Raw genomic sequence first — 16,872 nt, 5'->3', positions numbered from 1 at the left:
TGCGACGGCCGTGTTTCCCCACGCCCGCGTTCTGACAGTGGTTGTCTGCGGTCATCGAGTCTATTTATGTTTGCTTGTGCGCATTGAGACCACGCTTGTTAATTCAGTTAGTAAGCGAATGTCTCAAGTTTATGCAGCCGATAAAACTACTATCCCTACTCCTTATAGCTCTATACTAATTTGCGCAATTGATGCTTCGCCTTTCGGCGAAGACTGAGACATTTAAAAAATTATTACTTTGTCTGCTTCATGCGAAGATCGTGGGTACTTGGACATTGACCTTTCAACGTTTGTAAATTTAAACGGATGCAAAACTCCCCCAGTCACACGCTTCGATTTTCGGATACGTGCGGCTGCTTGGTCTACATGTTTTGCATACGTGCAGGGCTTGAAAATCGTTCGTTTTGGTTATAGTGCGGTACTGCTTATAGTGCAGATATTCACGACTCCGGCGACTTACGTTATAAGCGGTCTACACTGTACATCTCTTGTACATATCTACAACATATGTTGTACATATGTTGCTCCTCTTCAGGGCACTGCTGGATTCCTGTAGCAAAGGCATGGTGTACCGCTGCCAGAGGTTCTGTATCTTCCTTGTCACCTGGGTGTGGAGCTCACGGCCGTAACACAGCAAGGCTGGAGTATATCCGGTGACTACGCTCTCTGCAGTAAAAATGGCAAGGGTGATCTCAGTTATGTGCTGGCCCCAGTTCTTGTGGCTGGAGCAGTATGCTCCTAGGCACTGCTTAATGGCGCCATTATGGTGCTCGACCATTTCTCCCGCTGGTCGGCATGGCAGTGCGATGGTTCTTGTTGCCCCAGTGCTTTAGAAGATTGTCCCATAAAGTGCTCAGGAAGGGCTTCCCATTGTCACATGTGATGGCCACAGGTGTGCCATGGCGACACAAAACTGCAACCATACATGTACTCTAAGGTTTTCGTACTTGTTGCCGCTCACAGAGGGAAGAGTCCTGGAAACTTGGTGAATTTGTCGATAACCACCAGCAAGCATTTGTGGTCGCGAGGTGTACATGGCAAGCATCCGATAATATTGACACTAAGCTCTTCCATGGTAGCTGTGGCCCACTGACTGTTCATGAGGCCCTCAGTCTTCTGGCGTCAAGCTTTAGTGCACTGACAGAGAACACAGCCCTGCACACTCTTTGATATATCAGCCCACCTTGCCAGCCAGAAGAACCGTGGTGAGACACGTCTCATGGTTTTGAAAAATCCAGCATGGTCTGCAGTGCGGTGGTCGTGTGCCATCTTATGTGCCAAGTGTCAGAGTAGATCAGGTAGCCAAGGTTTGTGTTGCCTCTTTGCTGAACCAGCAGTCCACTTGGTTCCAGTTCTGTTGTCTTTGCCAGATCATGAAGCCAGTGATCAGGGTCAAGCTTGGAAGCCTAGTCCCTTGGACCATAGTCCAATTTTAGATGCCAGCATTCAAGAGCCTGTTCTTGGATGAGCCGTCCTGTGTCACTTAAGTGTGTGGCATCCTCTTCTGGATACTGCCACTTGCTCAATTCGGTTCAGGTTCTGGAGCAGCAATAGGAAACAGTGTCTCATGCAGACTGTCACTTGAGTGGTATCACACTGAAGAGTGGCTCTGCTCAAGGCATTTACGGGTATATTTGCCAGTCCCCATCTGTGCTTAATTTGACAATTGAAACCCTGCAGTCGTAGTGCCCAATGCTTGACCCTGAGCGAAGGTAGGTTGGCACTAAACATCCATGACAAGGACGAGTGGTCACAGTGAATCTCAAACTCAGTAAATTCAAAACAGGCTCTGAACTTGTCCACTGCCCACACTACTGCAAGGCACTCCCACTCCTGGACAGTACAATGGCTTTCGGCCTCTCTAAGAACCCTGCTAATGAAAGACACAGGCTGCAGTCCATCAGGGCCAGCCTGCAGTGGCACAGCTGCAATGCTGACACCACTTGCATCAGTTTCAACTATGAAAGGTGGGTTTAGATCTGGAAGGCCCACAACCGCTTCATGAGCTAAGGATTGCTTGAGTGAAGCAAAAGCCTGCTCCTGACTCTCTGCCCACTGCTATTGCTCATTCCTCTTCAAAAGGTCCGTGAGTGGATGTGTTGTCAGTGAGTGTGGGATGAAGTTCCTATAATAGCCAGAGAGTACATGAAGGCTTGCAACTGCATAATTGTGCTGGATCTTGAGTAATCTAGCACTGCACGCACCTTTTCTTCATCTGGTCTGTACTGCCCACGTAAGATTATATGGCCCAAGAACTTAAGGAACTGACGGCATACCTGTATTTTGCCCGGGTTAATCGCAAAGCCAGAACCTTCAATTCGTTGCATCACTTCCCTCACCTGCTCAACATGACTCTCAAGTGTCTCTGAGTGGACTAGAACATCATCTAAAAATGCCATAGCAAAGTGGTGATTGATTCCCTGTAGCACACGGTCCATCAAGGTTTTAATAGTTGCCGGGCCACCTGCCACTCCAAAGGACATCCTGATGGAATTCAAACCTACCATGTTGGCAGATGAGGGCTGTTTTCATAATGGCGGCATCGCAAACAGGAATCTGAAAAACTCTTAGGAGAGATTGAAGCTTGAGAACCACTCAGCTCGGCTAAGTTATGCCAACAGCCAGTCCGTTTGAGGCATTCGGTAGGCAGGTACCTTGGTTTGTGCATTCAACGCTCGGTAGTCTACAGACACACAGTAGCCTCCCGGCTTCTTTGCGATGAAGACATATTGGAACACATATTGGAGTGTTCATCACGACAATGGCAAAAAATCGAGTGTGGCAATTTGAATCCACCTTGTTCACGTCCCTCCACCATCTTCACAATACGCCACAGCCCGACCCTGTATCAACTTCCAGAGGAAGCATCCAGATCAATCAGCATAGGAAGGTCACGAAAATAAAGGTACACAGTTTGTGACATGTACGCAAGCACAACAGGGCCAGCAGATCTATTTTGTGAAACTAAACAAGTCGGACATTTTTTTCTGGGCAGACCATTTTAGCAAACTCAAGATATTGGTTTTTTATCATTCATGATATCAAAATGCAACTGAGTTTGTACACATCGTAGTTGTTTCTTGGTACTTTATTTTCATAAATTAAGTGAATATGCACATAGTACAGCCTTAGCACTCTGCAAAGGAAGACAGCCTACATGGAGCAACACAGTACGGCAAGGCCCGCTGGTGCCTGCTGTATGTAGTTCTAGCACTTCTACTGGGATGTTTGATCTCTCTGTACCATCTGCTGCATGTGGTAGCATATTCATCCTCACTTGTTTACTTTGCTTTCTCCTGCACAGACATTTGGCTTCTTTGTGCTAGGTGCAAGCAATGAGTGCTGAGCACCAAGGACAGTGTGCAGGCTATTTACCCTCTCCGAAATAAGTGATAAATCTGCCGCGGTCTGCGGGAACAGAACACAAACACAGGCAAAGAGGGGACAAGTGCAAGCTGAAACCTTTTCTGTCCTTAAAGTGGCAATCACATGCATGTAATATTCAGGCGACAGCAACAAGTGACGAAACAGGCAGACCCTGTCACGTCGCAGCGTGGAGCAACCACATGGACGTGACATAGTGGGAAAAAAACAAAAAAGGTCGTGAATAATCCACATCGTCCAAGTGAATACAATCGTGCGCCCATAAACAAACGTACCATGAGGTCAATGTTTTAACGAAGATGTATTAGATCTAGTTTTAATATGCTGCAATTGCCAGAGGAAATCCGTTTGATGCCGCCAACATATAATGTTGTGGTGCCTTCTGGTGAGCTAAACTCGAAACACTTTCGCTGCTGTCATTAGCATTACAGGCCTAACAGCATCAAAACAAACAACTGATCTGAATAATAACGGCAACAATGCGAATACTTTGTCCTCAACATCATATGAAACAAAGCAATGGCTCATATTACTATTTCTTCTGCTTTCATGGCAGAGAGCAAGTTGCAAGAGTGAATTCAGATTGAAGTGGGCAGACTGTTTGGTGCCATGTTGCGCGATCATGCTGTCTCCCACGGAACTCAACACGCGGACTTCCGAGTGACAAGCGAAATTTTCTGGCTGGCCAAAAACCAGCAATGTGATGAGCGACAGCGAAGATTGCCCTCCACAACAGCAAAACCTGTCGCTTGTCACCGTTGCTTACAAATCCTGTGCATGTGATTGCGCCTTATACCCCTGTCACACGACAGATCTAATGTCATTTGCAACGAATTACATTTGTTGGGGTTTAATGTCATTTTCACCACGGGCTGTCACACAGCGAGAACTAATGTCATTTGAAAATGATGACAATGACGATAGTAAAAAAAAAGAGACGCAATAATAGCGTCGTACCTAATTTAGTGCGATGATTATCTTGTAGTATGCTAAAATCCGTTGCAATGAGTGATCCTCCCTTTCACACCGTGTTTTTGGATCACTAACTCTTCGATACTGGCAACTGAGTCGAGTCAAGCCAAGCCAAAGTTCAGGCAAACAACATGGAGGAAAGCACTACTGGCGCTACCGCTACGGTGGCTAGAACTACCGCTATGTCTGCTGAAGAAGCACGAGAACGGCAGTTGCGTGTAATCGCTGCTCTGATTTGCATGCGGGCCAGACATCGCAACGACGAAAGGAAGCTGAACCTCGAGTTGGAAACGCAAGAAGCGATTTCTAGGGAGTACTAAGAGCGGCTGTGCGAAACTCATTCACATAGTTGAGTGTGTGGGTTTCCCCTTCGGACCACTGCGCGCGGCTCCTAATGTCCACATCACAGTCTTCTTGGTTTGGTGTCATCGCAAAACACGCACGTGTTTAACCAAGCGGCTCCTGTGAAGTGCGCGCTGCTGGCTACGGCTGGCGCGAACAAACACGACTGCCACAGTGCCACAGCCAAAGCCAAAGACGGCCGCCTAGTCACTGGATTGAGAGTAGCTTTCGGCAATTATGCACTGTGGTGCACTTAAACTCCATGAAAGTAGAACATTATGCAATAAACATTGACAAAACAAGAGTTATTTTTGTTAAACAATAAAAAAACATGCACTGTTTGCGAAGCTGATTGGTAGGCTCCTGGTGTTGAGACTACACATTTGGTTCCAAAACGAATGCGAATGAGTTCGGCGAACTCATTCGTTTGCAAATGTCATTGTCAACGAATGCCATTACATTTTCCTGTGTGACAGCAAACAAATGACATTACGAGCGAATGTCATTCGTTGGAAATGACATTAGATCTGCCGTGTAACAGGGGTATTAACTGTACAACTACCAACACACGTAACACCATACAGACAAAAACACCATCAACTCTACCAACCCAGTCTGGCTGAATGAATCTGTAAGCAGACCACCAAAGCTCACCTCCACTACTGATGCCAAAGGAGGCGAGAATCTGTCCTCACTGCTGGTAAGGATGGCGGAGACCACATCAAGTGTCTTGCGCAGTGCAGCTTCAGACAAGGTCCATAGAGACTGCAGAGAGAAAAATGATGGTATTCTCACTCTGAAAGCTTGAAATCCATGGCTACATGCCTACCTATCACAAACTCTGCTACGATCTCTAGTGTTGGAGTTAGCTGTATTTGAAATAAATAAACAAACAAACAAACAAACAAATAAATAAATAAATTGGCTACTGGGCGCGAGGACATACCGTGGTGCCTCCTGCCGCCAGCGTCTGAATGACATGTAAAGTTTAATCCCGTGGCAGGAGCGTCTGCTTCAGCGTCATGTTGAGTCATACTGCCATGAAATTTTGGTTGGTTGTACAGTAGAACCCCGCTGTTACGTTTCCGGGTGCTGCGTTTTCCCGGCTGTTACGTCGTTTTCGGCGGGTCCCAGCACAGCTCCCATAGAACCCAATGCACTGGTAACCCCGGTGTTACGTCGCAACTGTGGGACCGTTCCTGCATCATATGTTGCGAACTGCCACACCGCGCCGGCCCGCGGTGTGGCATATTACATATTTTCGGTTTCCGCCAGCAAAAGTATAGCCCTTGAGATCCGTATTTGCAATTTAAAGATGGTGTCTATGACGCATTGCTTCCCTAAATTTGGTTTTGGCTCCCATAGATGTTCCGTATAAACTCCCAAGGGCGATAACGCTGTTGCTGCCCGTATGCTGTATATGCGAGTGAAAGCGTGCAAGGGGAGCCGACGACCACGTCTAAACGTCGCGCGCGAAGGAAAGAAAAGCAGGGAGGAAGCGCGCCTTCTTCCGTTGCGCTCAAGGCACCGGCGAGGGAGTGAGGGGGGAGGGATAGCGGGCAGCGTTGTGCTCTGATAAACTCCGTACTGCGCGGCAGCGCGCGCGCTGTATCTTGAACGCGATCTACGTTGGGGGCAGAGTCTACGCAGTGTAGGTGCATTGACGGCTCGTAGCTTTGAGCATGCTGTGTGTTCTCGGCGCTCAGTTTACGTTGAAGCGATAGAGAACAGCAGGAAGGTCACTTCGCTCGCTTCTGCAGCGGCGCTTAAATTCCTCACGCCAGCGTTTGACAGCGCGTGTCCACGCTCATCGAGTGTGATGTGTTCATGTTTGCCTGAGGGCGCTAAAAAAAATAATTAAATTATGGGGTTTTATGTGCCAAAACCACAATCTGATTATGAGACACGCCGTAGTGGGGGACTCCGGTAATTTGGACCACCTGGGGTTCTTTAACGTGCACCTAAATCCAAGTACACGGGTGTTTTCGCATTTCGCCCCCATCGAAATGCGGCCGCCATGGCCGGGATTCGATCCCGCGACCTTGTGCTCAGCAGCCCAGCACCATAGCCACTGAGCAACCACGGTGGGTTGCCTGAGGGCGCTGACACCATGCTTGTTAATATAGTTAATAGGCAAATGTTTACAAGTTTGTACGGACGATAAAACTACTATTCTTACTTTGTACAGCTGTCTACTAATTTGCTATCGCAATCGATACTTCGGCTGTTGGGCGAAACTACGACTTTTGTTTCACACGTTAGAATTAAGATAATATTGTGTGCAGTTCAACACTACTCCCATTTCTCAATTATTCCTGTTTCCCGGCTCTTACGTAAAACGTATCAGCGGGGTTCTACTGTAGTAGCTTTAAGCAACAGTGCTTGCTCTTTGTATTGATGCTAAGGTTTTATACGTTGTATGAGGATATTCTGTGTTTCACCATGCCAATGTGGGCAAGACTTTGCTTTACGTACTATCGCAGAAATCGAAAGCATGTTGCCTCAGTGAAAGCGCACAAATACAGAACCATTATCGCTTTTGCCCTAAATGTCACTGGCTCTTCGCTAACGCACTGTGCTCCATTCATGATGCAAAATGTGGAACAGTAGACGGAAGGTGTGCGCATTGGTTGGGCTGCAAAAATAGTGAAATAGTGACTGTCGTATTAAGGATGGAATGAATCGGTGTGACCAAGTCCACAGACCACTGCTACATAAAGACTGCCTGTGTAGCTGGCCGCCCTTCACTATACACAGCTTTCCTCGAGGATAAAAAAATTCACTCTTCCGCCAGCATTGTGAGTACAGCTCATTGCACATTGACAAACGGAATAGTACCGCTTCGTAGCATAGTTTCTTGCACTTTATCTACACATACTCACTCCAACCCACACGTAAACTCATGCCCACTATATTGCCCACGTATCAAGATTAAGTGAATGAGCTCACTTTAAAATCAATGCACCAAAGGATGGGTGACGGCGACTACACCAACTACAAATGATTGCTCAAAGCCAAATATCTTTGCTAAAAGCTATTACAAATTACAGATTATCTACATTCCAAGCCTTGTGTGCAGCAAGAACAAATCTATTGCAATTGAGCATACCCATGAACAATTAGGCCGAAAAAAATTGCCACAGAAACTCCTCTGGAAGTTGTGTAAGTATGCATAAGCATTGTGCGAATTGCTTATTTCCACGCAACACGATGTCATTATCAATGTTATGACACTGGATCGGACCAGTATAAACCTTTATCAACCCTTATCGGTGATATCAACCTTACTAGACTAGATCCCACCCTTATCAAAGCCTTTCAGTTGTCATCAACTTTATCACAACTTTATTTGGTCAGTAAGTATCAACCTTATCGCAATCAATCCAACCCTTATCTGGCATGATCCGACGTTTACCAACTCTTATCAGTCCTTATCAACCTTATCAGACTTGATCCAACCAGTATGAACCCTCATCAGTGCTTATTAACCCTTATCACTCTTTAGCACCTTATCCATTCGTGTCGAACCATTATAAACTGTGACAAGACCCATCTATCCCCTCATCCGTCCTTATCAGCCTTATTAACTCATTGACTGCTCATTGACCACCACCAACGGTTTTCCTTTCGAATTTATTCCGTTTTATACATTCATTTCCTTATAGCGATTTGTCTTACGTTACAGACGGACGGACGGGTTTTTTGTTTTCTCACTGGGTAGGCATAGAAATGCTTACGCATTTAATAAACAATCAGATAGTGACTGCACCAAGGAAATTTATGGAGTCAGAAACATGACAAGCCTCTGGCTCAAAGTTATTGCCAAATAAAGAACAAAGAGCAAAACACACTGATCCTAATGTAATTCATAAAAAAGTTTGGACAACTTAGAATACATTTCCAGCCCCACTTTTAGTACAAGCACCGTATATGTTGCACGCATTGTTTGGATAAGGTGTAATGAGCACCGAAATTGCTTACATGTCCTCCAAAGTTGCAAACAAAGCTTTGCGTTGTCCACCCAATTACCATCTACGATATCCATTGAAACAAAGGTTTGCTGGGTGCACCAGGCGTGATGCACAAGAGATAGCCGAGAAAAGGGTTAATATGCAACCAATGAGCCAGTCAAGCGTGTGGCACAGCGTTATAGGTCATAAATCTACGACCTTTAGTTGGTAGAAACATGCGAAGGGATCTTTTCGCCATGTTCAGCATTTATTCGTCCATTTTATTAATATTTTTATTTTTACTTTCTCGCGAACAATGTGTACACACGCCTGTATTGCACCAATATGTACTACGAAATTCAGCTCCATTATATGCATAACTTTATGCTGCAAGTATCTTCCTCACTTGTCGACGATATTGCTGGTGGATATTGCTTTCTCAAGTTTTACCGTCCATACAATGCAAAGCCTTCAGGATCAGTGCGAAGTACGTAACTTTTTATAACTTCTTGTCCATAGAGCGCCATGTATTTTGAACCTCAATATAAAGATTTCAATATAACGAAACTTCATTGCCGCCGCAAAGGAATACCGAGACAATAAATGGAAACTTCGGCGGACGCAGATGGTCAAATGGTTGGATTACACGTGGCTCCTTGTGTGCGCACCTCTCAAATCGCACGCTGAACAACCGAGAGCGAACGCCAAAGTGAGGCAGTGTGATGTTCCATATAAAACATAAGTGCGATAAGATCCTATTACGCCCCGCGCGCTGTGTGCTTTAGTTGCGAGTGAAAGCACGTGTGGGTGAGCCGAGAAAAATGGTGGCTTGATGATCATCGCCTTCCCGTGCGAGCAAGGAAAAAGGGGGTAGGGGAGCGAGCTGGCACGCAGGAACAGAATCAGACAAGGTACAGTGTAAACCGCTTATAATGTAAGTCGCCGGAGTCGCGAATATTTGCACTATAAGCGGTACCGCACTACAACCAAAACACCGATTTTCAAGCCCTGCACGTATGCAAAACATGTAGAGCAAGCATGTAGACACGTTTTGTACTATCGCACGCACATCGCGATACGTTTTTGCCAGTGAGCTGGTGAAAACACAATCGCAATGTGGCCGTTGCTCTTCAAGCTCGACAGCTTTGCACCGAGTCAAAATGAAACAACTGTTTGCCGCAACCGCTGCGGAAAAAACCGTGACCACTATCGACGCGATTATGAACGGCGACATTGCGGTGCTGAAGGCACGCGCCCGACGCAGGCACCGAATCTGGACGCATTAACTACCATTCGCTGCAACACCTGCTGTCGAAACCGCGGTAGCCATCTATGCGATCATCGATGGCGACTACGCAGTTTTTTAGGCACGCATCCGACGCGCGTACCGAGTAAAAACGAAACTACTGTTCGCCGCAACCACTGCGGAGAAAACCGCGACCACTATCGACACGATCGTGGATGACGACTACGCAGTTACGAAAGCCCGTGGCCAACGCAGTGTTATGCGCGGTTGTAAACGCAAGAATACAGGCTTTAAAGACACAAATAGGTTCGAAGCGTTCCACGTTGCTGCCATTCACGTACGATTTCAACTGATGGCTGTGGCGATGCGGACTCCGCCGCTTCGTTTCGGTTGGACGCTAGTGCCGTTCTTGCTCTTTTGCGTCGCACATTTGCGGCGCTCCTCGCTCACCGAGCTCCGAAAGTAGTCCGAATTAACCGATGTGCGGCCGAATAAGTCCGAATTAACGAGAGTCTGATTGCATTAAATAATGCATACGTCGGTCGGGAGCACGAACCATGTTGAGAAGCGTGCTCGCTGCCACCCTTGTCTTTCCCACGGAAGCCGCATTATAACCGGTATTTCATCTCACGCGGCTGCACTGTAAGCGGTATACGTATACATGGAGTTCTATGGGAGGGTAAACGGCAGTTGGAAAAGGCCGCGTTGTAGCCAGCTCTGCACTATAAACGGTTACGTTTTAAGTGGTCTATACTGTACACATATGCTGCAAAGGGTGTTAAGTTCTTCAGCTGTTAGTGACTATAGTGCAACACCACCACCAGTGCAAGACCCTTCACACAAGGTCTCCTGGTGCAGTGAAAATTGTTACCTTGATGAAGAGTGCCACACTGTTGATGTCCTTAATGTAGGGCTTGAGGTCCTGCGGTTGAGTTGGACACGGTGCAGCCACCACACAGTATGCAAGAACTGAGCACAGTTTTCCCAGCTGATCCTTCTGCAAGGAAGAGGATGTGTCGACATTGCCAAGGAACGCAAGCAGTGCCCAGATCACGCAATGCAAGCTGCTAGATAAAAAGTTGGAAATTCAAAGCAAAATCCCACGTGCCCTTATTCTTAGGACAACCAGCCTCGCTGCCAGCAAAGACAATGTCACAGCTCTTGCCTATCGAGTCACATGTGCTGCCACCGGCAACGGGGTATACACAGGAAGAAAGGAAAATGAAGGCAGACATCATGAAAAAAGTGAGACGTGGGCTATCTATTGTCGTAAGTGGAGCAATTTAAGTTGTGAATGCTGTTCAAGGCAGTGGGAGAAATTATCAGCTGTGGATATGGCAGAACACTTCCTTGTGCTATCACAACATTTCATTTGCTTCTATTTCTGGTTTTACCATAGCTACAATTACTTAAAAATTGCTGTTTAGAGGGTCTGTTGAGGGGACCAATAACACTTTCCTTCCTGCCAAAAATGTGCTCACTTTCAGTGTTTTTGTTTTCAATCAATCAATGTTTGTTTCACAAATAGAATAAATACATAGATAAAATTACAGAAGGTTCCAAGCACAAGGCTGAATGGAGAATTCCTGTCAGAAAGTTATATAAACAATAAATGTGAAATACAACAGCAGTTAAGTTAGAAAACAAAGATAGGCAAGCTTTTAGAAGAAAGAAAAACAAACACAGTTAAAACATGAATCCTTTACAATATAAAGCAACAAATACATGATAAAAATTCAAAGTACTAGGTATTGATAAGAAATGGTAGCAACTGCTTTTTGAAAATTACTAATGAGGAAGAATGTTTAATGTGTGATGGGAGGATATTCCACAATGATAATGCTGTAAAATAAGCAGCATGCCTTCCGTAGTTCAAGTGTATTGAAGGCAACAAAAAATTCCCATCAGAGGCAAATCTGATTAGGTTAGTATTAACGAGACAATTGCCCAATAAAATATTGTCTGAAATTAAATGTTTTAAAGACTTGAACAAGATAATTATGCGATTGAACTGGATAAATTTATGTATAGAGATTATTGTGAAGCTTTGGAGTATATGTGAAACAGAACGATATGCATTGAATATTAGTACAGTGGAATCTCATAATACGATCTTCACAAAACCAGAAAATAAAGCATATCATCTGAAAATCGTATCATCCAATGTATTAGCCAACCAAATCGTAGTATCAGGAAAAGAAAAAGAAACTTATTATCCAAAAAAATGTATTATGTAGAATTGAATCAACGAGATTCCACTGCATTCTAATGGCTTGGTTCTGTATGTATTGTAGTGACATCAGGCGAGTTGGATAGCTGTTTCCCCATGATGAGATGCAGTAATTAAGAAGGCTATAAATGAACACGAAATATAATTTAAGCAAGGTGGATATGGTAAAATAATTACGTACTATCAGCAATACTCTTATACCATACATAAAGTTTCATTTAAGGTACGCAATGTGATTTCTGTATTTGAGGTTAGAATCCAGTATTACTCCAAGAAATGAGCACTTATCGACAGCATAAATAATATTATTGCTCAGAGTAATTACAGGTTTAAATTAAACAATTTGGTGACTGGAGTGAAATATCATGAACGATGTTCTAGAAGGATTAATTGCAAGGCCATTATGAAAACACCAATTCAATACAGTAGAACCTCGCTGATACGTTCCCGCTTAATACGATTTCCCGGCTCCTACGTTCGCAATCGTGAAAAATAAACATAACCCCATACAGGAATGTGTTAATACGTTCCAGTTAATACGGTCCCGGAAAATACAATTATTCGGCAGCAACGTTCAGCATTGTGGCAAACTGCGGTCGTATGATACATTCTGCAGCGAAAAATTATCATTCAGGTGTGCAAAAAGGCCGCTCTCATGTGCTTGTGAAGCGCTAAGTGGCAGACAGCCGTCGCGCGGCTTCTCTGCAGTGCTCAATTCCTCCCCCCCTCCGCGACTTCTCGGCGTTGCTCGTTCGCCCGAAGTGACGAAGTGCGGCAGCAGCGGCGAGCGAATTGACCTTTGTGCTGCCTCGCCCCTGGCGTCAACACGAACTACTAAACGGCAAAAACAGGTGGACGCCGCGCACGCGTGCGGCGACTTGCCGAGATCGTAGCGAAGGTGGTGGCGGACACGGCGCCTGAAGACGGTGGCAAGAACGAAGGCTTGCGCCCACCGGCTACCTTCGCCGAAGCCCTTGCTGGCCTGGAAGCCTTACAAAGCTTCTTTTGCACGAAAGACAACGAAAATGCGGACAAGGGTCTGCAATGTGCGCAAAAGGAGTTATTCCTGTCCAAGGGTGTGACGCACCAGCAGAAAATACAGTCGAATCTCGATAATTCGAACTCGAAGGGGCCGGAAAATATGTTCTAATTAAAAGGACGTATTTTTGACGTACTTGTGCACCATAGCGCTACGTACAAACGATGCGAGTCGTGAAATATCGCGGCGCACAAGCACATAGCGAGCGAGGGCCACGGAACTGCCCACGCCGGCCAACGCTCGCATCCTGATAGCGCCTCTTCCTCTTCACAACCACAATCTCTCTCTGGCATCCCGATAACGGCAGTGAACGAAACTTCAGGGAGCGGGCCGCGCCGGCACGGCGACGCGCGGAGACCGCGTAGAAAGTGAGGGAGGAGGGCGGCAGGGAAGCGCATTTGGCCTTGGCGACCCCGTCGCTTCGGTGGCTCCCCTTGCCCTCCCTCTCAACTCCTTCGTAGCTCCCTCACCTTTGACTCTCCGTGTGTGCCCGCCGGCCCGGCGCCAGCTTAACCCGCTCCCCCCTAAGTTTCGTTTTCTGCCGTTGAAGCGAGCGTTGTCCGGCGTGGGCAGTTTCGTTGGCCGGCTGGGCCTCCGCGTTGCTTCCCTCTGCGCCGCAGCTGCTGCGTTGGCCGAGGCGTCGGCGCGCACACGCTTGTTCCGGCGCAACGCTGAAACGGCGACCTTACCATTTGAGAGAGGAAATTTTCGCCGCTATATTTTTTTCGTTCTTTTTTATTTCTCCGCGCGGCGTTGAGGGGTCTCTCCTAAGGTTTTGCTTTATGGCGGTGTCGGAGCATTGCCAGTCGTAGGCGCCTCCACATGATTTGGCGTGCTGCTGAGAGCATTGTCGGTGCGCATTAACCGTCGCAAATGCTTTCGCGCTCGAATTACAGAGCGTTCTCGCCCATTGGAATACACATAACTTTGACGGGACCACAGCGTCAGTTCGAATCAACGAGATTCGACTGTAACTATGTTTTGCAAGAAATAAATGTTTTCTGCCCTTGCAGTACCTCAATATGGGCTTGTCAGCTTCAATTTTTACTGGATTCGGATCGTACGTTTATTTTTCGCGTATTTTTTGAAAACATATGAACGAGGTTCTACTGTATATACGTTGTTGAGGTCAGAGTTAAGTTTGCCGGTTAGAACAGACAGTGAACAGTCAGTAGCTAGGATTGTGGTTTTTTCTGCATATAAATATGGCTCTGTGTTATTAAGACAATTACAAAGATCACTGATATAAATTTTAAAAATTGGCTGCCATCCCACCCTGCGAACGTGAATGTCCAGCGAAGCTGTATCAAACACCGCACATGGTAGAGCATTGAATTCACGCTGTTCCTCTGGCGTCTAATTTCCGTAGTCTACCCATGGCAGTCTTAGAATGAACTGAATGAGTTGCTAGACGGGTCTCCCTTTTATATATGAAAGCGTGGTGACGTCACTAAGTATATATATATATAGTAGTAACTGGATTTTTCAATGGGCCAAGCGTATTTAGGAAAATCAGAAGCACAACTTCGCGGTTATCTTAGGTTTATTATTTACCCAACAGTTTCGGTCGGTGGACCGACCTTTTTCAAGGGATATATATACATATATACATATGCATGCTGTATGCCTGATTGCAAAGAAAGATATGCCATTTGCCTTCAACTATTAACCTGGCGTTCTGTGTTTATGCCACGAAATTTTCTGACCAACGAGAGGCATACAGCTTCGCTGTAAAAATTATGCGTGGCTCTGCTACCGCAAACACCAGAAAGCCTAGTAAAGTAGTGGCAAACTACACACTTAGTTTTCTGGCGCTCAAGATTTCTTCGCGATGTTCTGCGTAGCATTGCAATAAATGCAGCCGGCCCCGTTCACAAGCCTCCGGATCTGCATTTCTTCGCCTACACGAACTCTGGCTTCCCTCAATCTAAACTCGAGATGTTCTCTTCTGCGAAGCTTGGTTTCACCTTCCCTAGCTCTCGCTTCAGTCTTTCGGAAGCAATTAATGTCCAGTTCTCTGCTGCCGCTGCTGCAGTCACGGACACCATGCTCGTTCGGAGTGAACGCGGGGAAAGCGATCAGCGTCGGCAGCAGTTCTACGCGTCTCACTACCACATGCCTCACTCCTCCTCTCCACCTCGCATCCACTATGCTGCGTGATGCTATTTTTGTACTCTGCTTTCACTCTCTTTCAGCTCTCTCTCCCCCAGCTCGGCGAAGCTATTGCACAGCTGGTATGGGGTATGGCGTTTTGTGTTTACGCCACGAAATTTTCCGACCAACGAGAGGTATACAGCTTCGCTGCAAAATAAATAAGGTCTGAGAATAGACCCTTGAGGGGCCCTTTTGTTTATACATAAAAAATCTGATAATGTAGGGTGGATATATACTGCCTGTTGTCAACCTGATAGAAAACTTTGAATTAAATATAAGGCGAGACCAGTAATACTTATCGCAATGAGTTTGTTAGATAAAATGTCAAATTATTGAACCAAATGCTTTTGATAAATGTACGAATGCAGCGCCAGCTATGTTCCACATGTCTATGGAGCTTTTAATTCTATCTGTAAATGAGATTAGTGCTAGGTCTGCAGAGTATCCTGTTCTAAATGTAAATTGATGGTGTGCCAAAATATTAAATTTAGTTAAATATTTCGTTAGGCATTTTTCAAAGCATTTTTCAATTATTTTACTAAAATATTGTAATATTGAGATGGGGCAATAGCCACGCAAGATCTTTCCCCTTTCTTGAACAGTGGAACCTCGTTATAATGAAATTGTTCTTGCAGCAAACAACTTGGCTAAATCGTGAACTTCGTTAATCCGAGGTTCTAAAGTTTCAAAAATCAAAATCATTTCACAACTTCTCAAAACATTCCTAGTGGATAGTACCTTGTCAGTAATCACTTATAAACAAATCGCAATAAGGTCGGGCCATAATAGCGTGGTTATGAGCTTCCGTGCGTACGGTGCAGATTGTGGCGAGGGCATGGCGTGGCTCACAGCATCCAAGATAAGCGTATTGCATCGCACGGCGCCATAAATCTTGGACGCCACGGCTGGCCGTGCTTAGTGCCTGCAGCCGTCATCAGACGGCGCCCCCAAATTAAAAATAAAAGTGCAAAAAGATACGGATATTCGTCCCGAAAAAAAAAAAAAAGGCACGTCGCAGTTTTGCCAGTCAGGCAGAGCTTTGACGGCGATAGCAAAGAGACATCGCACGCTCGGGCAAAGATCTCACTCGATGACCAAGAACACTCACTGTCGCAATGCGAATAAACGCTTCGCACCGTGCATCAGAAACTTGAGATTCTGCGACCGCCAACACTACACGCGCGGGAACAACAAAATGTGCATCAAGGCACCAACCATCTCGGCACGACCTTTGCACTTGCTGAAGATTACCTCCAAGATACAGAGCACGTGGCCTGCATATAGACAGCCATGCACTGCTACAAGCGAGGGTAGAGGAGAGGAGGGGGCGGATAGGCATGCATCCCCCCACCTGTAACAGTGCTTGGTACCCTGCGCTCCCCTCCCTTGTGCTGGAGGGAGACAAATGGCGAAGCGGTGCTTTCTGCATACTGTGTCTGGGCACCTGCTTCGATGCCATTTTTGCCGCTTGAACTGTTCATGCGGAAGGACGCTTGCTTTTTCCTCGGCCAACATTGCATAGTCTTTTGCTAGATTTACCAGCCATACAGGCTTC

General features: G+C 46.0%; 1 protein-coding gene across 1 annotated transcript in view; it reads right to left on the bottom strand.

The window, feature by feature from the left end:
* LOC119449382 (ubiquitin carboxyl-terminal hydrolase 35) overlaps positions 1 to 16,872 on the bottom strand; it is a 70,842-nt gene that overhangs the window by 44,798 nt on the left and 9,172 nt on the right. Inside the window, exons 4-5 of the mRNA XM_037712551.2 lie at positions 10,766 to 10,891; positions 5,353 to 5,463 (exon numbers count right to left, since the gene is read on the bottom strand). Coding sequence (XP_037568479.1) covers positions 5,353 to 5,463; positions 10,766 to 10,891 — 237 coding nt within the window. The remainder of the gene's footprint in view (positions 1 to 5,352; positions 5,464 to 10,765; positions 10,892 to 16,872) is intronic.

The sequence above is a fragment of the Dermacentor silvarum genome, chromosome 4 (genome assembly GCF_013339745.2).
Source record: "Dermacentor silvarum isolate Dsil-2018 chromosome 4, BIME_Dsil_1.4, whole genome shotgun sequence".
In the NCBI taxonomy this organism is placed as follows: Eukaryota; Metazoa; Arthropoda; class Arachnida; order Ixodida; family Ixodidae; genus Dermacentor; species Dermacentor silvarum.
Note: the sequence above shows the minus strand (reverse complement) of the source record. Positions and strands in the feature narration are given on the sequence as shown.